The sequence below is a fragment of the Eleutherodactylus coqui genome, chromosome 11, assembly GCF_035609145.1.
Source record: "Eleutherodactylus coqui strain aEleCoq1 chromosome 11, aEleCoq1.hap1, whole genome shotgun sequence".
In the NCBI taxonomy this organism is placed as follows: Eukaryota; Metazoa; Chordata; class Amphibia; order Anura; family Eleutherodactylidae; genus Eleutherodactylus; species Eleutherodactylus coqui.
In genome coordinates this window covers 76,551,950-76,561,915 of record NC_089847.1, presented here as the reverse complement: position 1 = coordinate 76,561,915, position 9,966 = coordinate 76,551,950, and the positions used below count along the sequence as shown (strand labels likewise).

The 9,966-nt window shown below is 48.9% G+C and overlaps 2 protein-coding genes across 2 annotated transcripts in view; one reads left to right on the top strand and one right to left on the bottom strand.

The window, feature by feature from the left end:
- Positions 1 to 3,560: 3,560 nt before the first annotated feature.
- Positions 3,561 to 5,323, bottom strand: DDX28 (DEAD-box helicase 28). The gene has a single exon (XM_066582682.1). It carries the CDS (start codon positions 5,292 to 5,294, stop codon positions 3,720 to 3,722), a length of 1,575 nt encoding a protein of 524 aa, XP_066438779.1. The 5' UTR covers positions 5,295 to 5,323; the 3' UTR covers positions 3,561 to 3,719.
- Positions 5,324 to 5,348: 25 nt separating this feature from the next.
- DUS2 (dihydrouridine synthase 2) overlaps positions 5,349 to 9,966 on the top strand; it is a 97,129-nt gene continuing 92,511 nt past the window's right edge. Inside the window, exon 1 of the mRNA XM_066582681.1 lies at positions 5,349 to 5,411. The gene's annotated coding sequence lies outside the window, so the exon portion shown is untranslated. The remainder of the gene's footprint in view (positions 5,412 to 9,966) is intronic.

The window sequence follows — 9,966 nt, the reverse complement described above, 5'->3', positions numbered from 1 at the left end:
AAAAAAACAAAAACAGCTAGCCGGCTCATACAGCGGTAAAACGTTGCGTAACACATACAGCAATTTACTCATACGCCTGTGTGAATGAGCCCCGTACATCCTGTCATTCACTTTCTGTGCAGTTGATGTACTTTGGAAAAACTGCATATTAAAACAAATGTTTTACTTTCTCAAGGTAATTACAGTATATTTTTTTTCCTAGTAGAAGTTTTGGGAACATTTCCTGTTAGTGCTTTTTAAATTAACCCCTTAGTGAACACCCATACATGTTTTCACGTCCTGGGTGTCTAGGCTTTATTCTACAGGTGTAAAAACACAATGTCCCTGTAGAGCAAAGCCCTGGGGTCCAGGCGTGTCACGATCTGGTCCTGCAAAGACCTCTCTCCATCTTCTGCGCATGTGCGCCATCAGCAAAGTGTTGAACGCATGTGTAGAAGCCGGGAGAGACAGGGAAATTTAAAATCTCCCAGCTTCAATGGGAGACCTTGCATCTATTGCACACAACTAGCACATGGTGTGATACTGCCGCCGGCCCCATTGAAAAAAATAGGCACTGCAATGCAAAAGCACGGAGCAAGATAGAACATGCCGTGATTTGTTTCCTGCATTGCGGTGCCATGTGGGAGAAACATCGCTCATGTGTATAACCCCATTCCAAAGAATGGCTCATATTTTGTGTGTCTCGCAACGTACAAATCCCATGTGATTTTCTCACTTGTGTTAAGGCAGCCTTAGTGCACCGTTTTTACAGAACGAACTATGCTTTTTCATTTGCGCTTAGCAAACAAAGGCACACCAATTGAAATGGTCAATGAGTCTTAATGCGTTCTAGATGTGTTCTTTTCCCTGCAGAATTACGCAGTGTTTCACGCATATCTTTGTGTATTGCACACACATTTGCACCCCCAATTGGGACCTTTTGTGCACTAATACGCAGAAAAAGAAAACATGTTCTATTTTTTTTGGCGCCACTGAAATGCGTGCGCAAAATATGGAATTATTAAGAAACCTATGGACTCTCTTACTCATATGTAATACATTGCGCAGCGGCCCAGGTTGATAGTGCAGGCTGAGCCCCATTCACTTCAACAGGATTCAGCCTGCAGTACCAATCTGAACCAATGCGCAATTACAAGCAAAAAACAGCTAGAAGTGGGACAACCCCTTTAAGGTATTTGAACATTGGTTGTGTCTATTATGCACCTATGGGAGGACCGGATGTTACCTTTAAGGGCCATTTCCACAGGACAATTATCACAATAAAATTTGTTCAAACAAACAAATGCACAATAATTCTGTGTAAATGCAAAGCCGTAGTTTACTATTCATTTGTCGCTCACATTCAACCAGCAAAAAAAACATTGCTGGTTCGCTCACTTTGTCTAAATGCTCCCCACTTCATGTAGAATGTGAAGAGAGTGATACTTGGTGGTGATTTGCTTGTCTAAACGTTCTTGTTTAGCCGAGTTGTCGCGTTCAAATGGGGCATAACTTAAAAAGTAACAACCTTGGATCTTTGCGGTGTCGAGGCTCACTCACATGAATGTATGGGGGCTGCATATTAAGCATGTATTTTTTTTAACGTATGTAATACGAAGTCCATTGATTTACAGGACGAAGAAAGTCCTGTTTTGGTGCATAATTTGGCCACTATAGTCTATGGGGGTTTAAAATACACAGTAAATATGCATGATACATGAGTATTTTAACTGTATATTGCCTATTACACATGTAAAAAATAATGCGCAGAATACACAGCCCCATACGCCTGTGTGAGTGAGCCCTAAGAGCCGAGATAAATTGGCTCAAACCGCTTGAGTCCCTCTTGTTTTTATATTCCATTCTCCATGCTGTTTTTGTCTCAATGTAATAAAAGTTAAATTTTTTTTTTTAATTAAAATTATTTTGGTTGGCATTCTGGAAAGCTGTCATGAGGAGCTAGCAGTCCGCTTCTGGAGCAGCTTGGATCTCTGTGTGCCTATTGATTCATGATGTCTGACGGGGACAAGCATTTTTTTTTCTTTTTTATCCCTCACACTACTTAAAGGACTTACCTGCGAGCAAAGTCTGTCTTATTTATTTACAAGCCAGTGAATGAACACCTCCACATACCTTTTTTTTTTTAACTGAAAGCAGCTGCGAACACACCAGCTTGCTGACCGACAAAAGATCAATAATTTAGCATGAGAGCACATATGGGTCCAAAATTTTCAGCATGGATTTTTATAATGAAAACTTTGAACCCATACATGCTCTCAAAGGGTACACTACTTGGAGCAGGGGTGGAGGAAAGACGGTGCCACGATTCTGAACCTGGGCCATCTACAATGAAAAGCTCATTGGCTGTCAGTGGTTCTGCTCTTTATTAGCAGCACTTCTTACTGGCGTACGCATAGTTGAATATCATTGGTAGTCAGTGTGCAGCAGCACTGCTATGGCCACGAGCTTGTCTTAGTACTGACTACCGGAGCATGCGCACCACTACGAACTATCTGCACATGAGTCGGTAAAGAATGATGCCTTCCTAGCAGGATCTTCTGAAGAATCTGTTCTAAATCACTGAAGCATGTGCAGATGGTTCGTGTCTAGAGATGAGCGAGCGTACTCGGTAAGGACAGATACTCGAGCGAGTATCGTCCTTACCGAGTACCTGCCTGCTCGCCCGCAAAGATTCGGGTGCTGGCAGGTGTGAGCGCTGTGTTGCGGGAAGGAAAAGAGAGATCTCTCCACCGTTCCCCCCCCCCCGCCGATCCCTACCCCCCGAATCTTTGCGGGCGAGCAGGCAGGTACTCGGTAAGGACGATACTCGCTCGAGTATCTGTCCTTACCGAGTATGCTCGCTCATCTGTATTCATGTCACTTCGCAAGCGTTTGTGTAAGAAAGTTTGGTACGGTGTTAGGCAGTAGAGTAAAATATGATCGTTTTCAGCAGGAGAAACCACATAATCTTGTAGATATTATACCTTTTAATGACTAAGAAAAATACATGATATTGCGAGCTTTCGAATCTACTCTGGGTTCTTCTTCAGGCTTACTGAAATAAATCCGAAGCACAGACATGGATGTGATTAATTTGCACTTAAAAGAATACCACAACAGGATGAGCAGAGAAATTATTACTCCGTGCCTTGTCATAAGTATGTGTGTATATATATATGCATGCCTCTTCGGATCTATTTCATTACGCCTGAGGAATCCTGTGTTGGTTCGAAAGCTCGCAATAACATCCTGTATTTTTGTTAGCCATTAAAAGGTATATCTACAAGATTACGTGGTTTCTCTTGCTGGGAACAATCACATTGTGTATCTGAACGACACTTCAGAGAATCAGGCCAGCCTCCCAACAATGATATGTTCGGAGTACTGGCCAGAAGCCATGTACTCCGAACGGAGTAATGCGCGGAGCCCCTGAGAAGGTCACGTGATCGGGCATCTATCTCATGGTGACCCTTATTTCCTCATCGATTGTAAGCTCTTGGGAGCAGGATGCTCACTTCTATTTTTCAACGTATTAGTTTAGTTTCAATAAACTGTTAATGTTACCTCTAATTTGTACAGTGTTGTGAAATTTATTGGTGCGCATATAATTACTATTTTATTGCTAACATGAATATTCCTGACAGGAAGAACAATATGGTATCTGGCTGTAGAAACCACACAGTCCTGCGCTATCAGAATAACAATCAAACTTTTGTGATCTGCATAAGGACTCCCTTTTCCTACATCTCCGGTTCTTCTTTTAGAATTTCACGAGAGTTAACAGGATTCTGTATGCTGGACTGTGTCGCCAGGAGCGCACTTCGCTTCCGCGCAGCCGTTTCAATCTTTTGCACAAGTTCAACATCCCAGTTATGTGTGACAAAGCTCACAACACTCCCATTACTCTCACTTCCAACACGCCCCACCCTTCCTGCCCTGTGCAAGTAGTCCTGTACAGTGGAAGGAAAGTCATAATTTACTACCATGTCCACTCGGAGACTGTCCAGCCCTCTGGACGCCATGTCCGTGCAGACTAACACATCAAACTGGCCTTTCTGAAACTTTTCAAAGATACCAGGGCGCATATCAACTGGCATGTCGCCATGAAGCCTAAAATGTTTGATGCTATGGTCATCCAATATATAGCCAAGCCAGTTGGCTGTGGTGACGTTGTTACAGAACACCAGCATTCCAGTGCCCGGCTTCTCTTCCAAATGTTTCTTTAGTAGGACCAGAAGTTCTGAAATTTTATCGGATGCCTTGAGTTTTTTAAACATCTGCTGGACATGGGGCATAAGGGAGTGCAGCTTCTTGCTTTGGATGATATCAATACTGCCAAGATCCGTTATCTTATTAAGTACTTTGCCAACACCCGTGGGGAAGGTGGCTCCAATAATGGCTAGCTGGGCTTTCCTATCCAACGCTTGCAAGTCAGTGGCACAAGAAGCGATCTGCGTGTGCATGAGGATTGTTTCGGTTAGTTGACAGAAGGTGTCATCGAACAAGGTGTCCGCCTCGTCCAGGACAACGTAATGAAGGTTTGACAAACTAACTTTCCCCCACTTCAGGGCCTTCAAGAGGGCACCAGGTGTGGCGGTTAGTACATCCAACGGATCGCCGCAGAAGGGCTTCTCTATGGCTTTGCGTCCACGACCGCCTCCCACGAACTGTACGGACAAGTCCAGCTTGGCGCAAAGTCTTTTCGCCACTGATGTCACCTGACATCCGAGCTCCATGGAAGGCAGCAGGATGAGACCTCGAGGATCTGGCGAGGAGGCAGCATCACTCTCCTGGGACAGGAGGCTGTGCACTATGGGCAGCAGGTAGGCCAGGGTTTTACCGCTGCCCGTCTCAGAGGCGCACAGCACGTTCTTGCCCGCCAGCAGGGCAGGGATCGTCTGCTGCTGAATCCAGGTGGGAGTTTTCATGTCCAGAGCATCCAGGGCAGACAGCAGGCTCGGGTGCAGAGGGAGGGAGTGGAAGGTGTTCTCCGTCTCCGGCCAGGGGCGCTGTTCCTGCTGTCTGAGAATGGTAAAATGATCCCCATACGACTCTCGGTGCCTCCATCCCCGGCTCACAAGGGGTGGCTGCTCCAACCGCCCGTACCGCTCGCCGGAAAACTGATTGAGCTCCCGCCTACGAGAGCTGATGAGCAGCTTGCCAGCTCGGGGCACATGCACGGCCGGACCCTGCTTCTTCTCTTGCTTCTCCAGGAACTGCCGAGTCCGTGCGGGGAGCCGAATCACCGGCAGATCACTGGAAGTGGTGAAGAAGCGAAGAAAACACCCCAGCTTCGGCCTCCAAGGTGGATACATTCCACACGCACGCTGGTCGTCGCTCTGCTGTGACGTCAGAGGCGCGCTGGAAGTGACGCCGTGGCCCCACGTAAACAGAGCGCCGAGAGCAGCGCACGTGCCGCTGAGGAGGGAGAGGTGAGGAGTAGTGACAGCAGCGGCTGCCGGCCATTGTGGGGGCTACAGGGGTTGCCATAGTGACTTCCCTGCTGCAGTATTGGGGATGCGGCACACTTCTGGGGAGTTGTCAGGGGGGTCAGGCGCCTTTATTCCCCTCTGTGACTCGGATCAGCTGTGACATTAAACCGGCATCCTAATATTCTTCTCTTTTTGCCACCAAGTTGCATTTTTTGTAGGCTTGCGGGACACGTTAAAGGTTTTTGCGCAATTTTTACTGATGACCCGTTCTTGGGCGTAGCTCTTGTTGAATTCAATGAGAGCCGTGCCTGCAGTTCCCAGCAGCGGCCACCGTGTCGGTCAGAGCAGTCTGTGTTGTGGCGCTGACAGCGAGCGCCCGACCAGCTGGGGTCCCAAGCAGCCGACCAGCCATATATAGGATAGCTTATCAGTACAAGCCGCCTGGAAACCCCCTGTAACCTGCTGAGAGACCGCTGCTGTGAAGGGGGTACTGGGTCTGCAGCGGGCGGTGGGTGAGAGACGGGAGATGAATCAGATTCGTCTGATGCGTAAACCGTGCTGCTGATTTTATGCTGTTTATATTTGGGGGGTTCCTTCCTCGATTAGGGCGAGGTCGCACAGCATATCTGACAGCGTGCCGCCAGCGAGAGATATGCGCGCAGCAAGTATGCAGTGATATTGTGGACCTGCTGCGTGCCGCCCATCGCCACGCACTATCTTGTACTGCAAATGTTGTTGATTGTCCATGCAGAAATTGTGCAAATCGACAGCATTTCCGCCGTGTGTGAATGTGCCATGAATGGTCTTGGCTACATGCCACTTGGGCGGTGTTCACTTCAGCGATTTGCTCTCCATTCTTCTTTTCAGTCATAGGACCAGAAACGCGGATACCGTCTTATGATGGAACCGAATACTGGTGGACGAACCCTATTGACTTTATTGAGGTCCGCCCGGCCTCCATCATGCGCTATTTCGTCCAGGATTTTAGGGCAGGTCTTCGCTGGAGACTCCGATTGGAGCCGCTATTTGTGGTGTGAAAATGACTTTACATTTGAAATGGGGTTGGGTCCACTGAACACAACCTACCAAGCTGGGCACATTTTTACTTGTGTCTTATTCTATACCTATAGCATTCCTGACCTACGTCACAGGCCTCACGCTAGCCAAGCCTGAAACCTACTGCACACTGATGAGGGGTAAATGCCCCCGAAACAGCTGTCTGTAAATGGATTCTGGCTTGGCTTTCAATTTCCAGTCATTGTTACAAGGCTTGTATAAAGAGTCTAACATTGACTTGCAGGAAGCTGCCTTTCAATAGGTGACGCTGCAGCGGTATTGTTATATCTCCTTTATTTGCATATTACCCAGAAGAGCATGAATGACCTTATAAGTCTCCTCACTCAATCACTTTCTTGGTCAGTGGTGGCGAACCTGTGGCACGCAGAGCCCTCCCTGCTGGCATGCGCTGTAGTCGGACGCTCACAACATTAGTGAATATCGGCATGGGCCGCGTCTCCCCTGCTGTTGTTCACTCGGTAGCACTGATCCAGGCGCACACTGTTACATCAGTGGGAAGCCAGGATCCTTCTCCCCCTCCCCTGACGTTTCCTACATGGTTCCACGAGAGCAGGGGAGGAGGCATCTGGCAGCATACTGACATCACACTGTGCACCTGGAATCAATGCCAGTTGCAGCGCTGAGCAGAGGAGGGGGTAAGTATATGGGTTGTGGGGGGCACTATCACTACTGGGGCTGATATAGGGGATTCTATTAGTAATAGGGGCCCCTATATCAGTCCCAGTAGTAATAGCATTATTACTGGGGCCGCTGTGGGACGTCACGGTTACCACTGGGGCCGCTGTGGGACGTCACGGTTACCACTGGGGCCGCTGTGGGACGTCACGGTTACCACTGGGGCCGCTGTGGGACGTCACGGTTACCACTGGGGCCGCTGTGGGACGTCACGGTTACCGCTAGGGGCCGCTGTGGGACGTCACGGTTACCGCTAGGGGCCGCTGTGGGACGTCACGGTTACCGCTAGGGGCCGCTGTGGGACGTCACGGTTACCGCTAGGGGCCGCTGTGGGACGTCACGGTTACCGCTAGGGGCCGCTGTGGGACGTCACGGTTACCGCTAGGGGCCGCTGTGGGACGTCACGGTTACCGCTAGGGGCCGCTGTGGGACGTCACGGTTACCGCTGGGGGCCGCTGTGGGACGTCACGGTTACCGCTGGGGGCCGCTGTGGGACGTCACGGTTACCGCTGTGGGACGTCACGGTTACCGCTGTGGGACGTCACGGTTACCGCTGGGGGACGTCACGGTTACCGCTGGGGGCCGCTGGGGGACGTCACGGTTACCGCTGGGGGCCGCTGTGGGACGTCACGGTTACCGCTGTGGGACGTCACGGTTACCGCTGGGGGCCGCTGTGGGACGTCACGGTTACCGCTGTGGGACGTCACGGTTACCGCTGGGGGACGTCACGGTTACCGCTGGGGGACGTCACTGTTACCGCTGGGGCTGCTCTGCGGAGGGTGATCACTATTGCCGCTGGGGCTGCTGTGTGTGGGGGGTAACAGTGACCCTGCCGGGCTGCTTTGTGTGTGTGTGTGTGGTTACTATTACCGTTGGGGCCGCTCTGTCAGGGGGAAGGGGGTTCACTATTACCGCTGGGCTGCTCTGTTGGGGTTCACTATTACTGCTCTAGCGCTGTGTGTGTGTCGCTATTATCTCTGGGGCCGCTGTGTGTGTGTGTGATTACTGGGGCCGCTATGTGGTATGCTGCGGTATGTTTATACGTGGCGGAAATGCTGCAGAATGTCCTCAACGGAAATTTCCGTGGCAAATTCTGCATCCAAAAAGCAGTCAAAATCTGCACACTGTCTATTTTTGAAGCGTCTTGGTCCTTTTTATAACGTCGGAGGTAAAATCATATGTCGTGATAAGCCCCGCCCCCTGACATATTGGCACTTTGCGATAAATAAGTGGGTTTTGGGTTGCAGTTTGGGCACTCGGCCTCTAAAAGGTTTGCCAGCACTGTTCTAGGTGCTCTTCCTAGGGAGAAAAGATAGCGTTCCTGCCCCTCATTGTATACCAACCTACCTAATTTCACTATTTTGCTTCGTTCTCTACCCTAGTACCTTCTTCACCTTCTACCCTACTAAGTCGTCATATGTGCACAGCAGTATAAGGGTGTATTCAGACTTGAGGTCAGAACCACAGCAAAATTGTGCATTTAGTAGAGCTGTATGTGTAGAATGTGAATTTATGTGCTTGCGCCATTGTTTTAATGGACACACTAGGTCTAATAGGAGCTGAATGCTCACCCTTAGTCCTCTCTAATATGCTAGAACACCAAAGTTAATGAAGGTAGCCCCTCCACTTTGTTAGACCCCCAAAGATATTTAAATTAGTATGAAATATTTTTTGTTTTCTGTTGTCTAAACCTGTGGTGCGTCTTATAGTCAAGTGTGTTATATGTTATATTATAATCCCCAAAATATGGTATATGGGGTCATTCCATGTCAAGTGGCATACGGCTGCTTGTCCATGGGTGAGTTGTCATTGTGAGATCCGCGGCGATAAATTGCCCAAAGACCTCACATGACACTCTCTTCACAGGCTAACTATGAAAAGTGCAGCCCGACGTCCACGAGCGGAGAATCATAGCGATTTGCCACGATTCTCCACAGTAAGCCTGTCTGTTAGATAGGCTCATCGTGAAGTCCTGTCAGTGCGCCCCCTCCTCCCCCGTGGCGGAATATCACTAGCGTTATTCAGTCACTGCCGTTGAAAGGCAGCCTATTAGTCCCCGTTCGACCACCTTCAATCTTGCAGAAATTTTTACGTAGTGTTCATACGTCATCTATATTAAGTTCTGCGGAGTTTCAGCTTGGTGTATAGGTTGGTTGAGGCACTAAAGCTATTTGCATAAAAGTCACTCTTCCTTGCAAGTCGTTTCGAAAAAATATCCAATTTTGTGTTACCGACACAGGACGTAAGGGTACGTCCTGCACGTTCGGGGTGTGTATAGAAGGAGATCACAGGGTGCCCATACACCGCGGGCGCCAGCTGTTTCTTACAACCAACACTCAGTGGCAACAGCTCTAATAAGCCGTGCCACTCAGCGGAGCTGTTAACCCTTTGAATGCTGATGTCTATTCTGACAGCGGCATTTAAATCCTCCGACTGATGTTTGGGGGTCCCTATAGCCCCCCCTATCCCGCGATGAGATCGCGTGTTGCCATGCGGATGCCATGCAAATGGGGGGGGGGGGGGCCTTCTGAAAGACTCCAGGGCCATCATGGCAGAATGACTATCAAGCCATACCCATGGGGTGGCTTGATAGAATACCTGCCCAATTGCAGTGTGATATAATACATGATGTTATAGCGAGCTTTCAAACCTCTCAGGGTTCTTATTTAGGCATAATTTTCAAACCCTGAGAGTTTCAAAAGCTCGCTATAACGTCATGTGTTTTTGTTAGCCATTAAAAGGTATCATATCTACAAGATTACGTGGTTTCTCTTGCTGGGAGCAATCACATTTTGCTCTACTG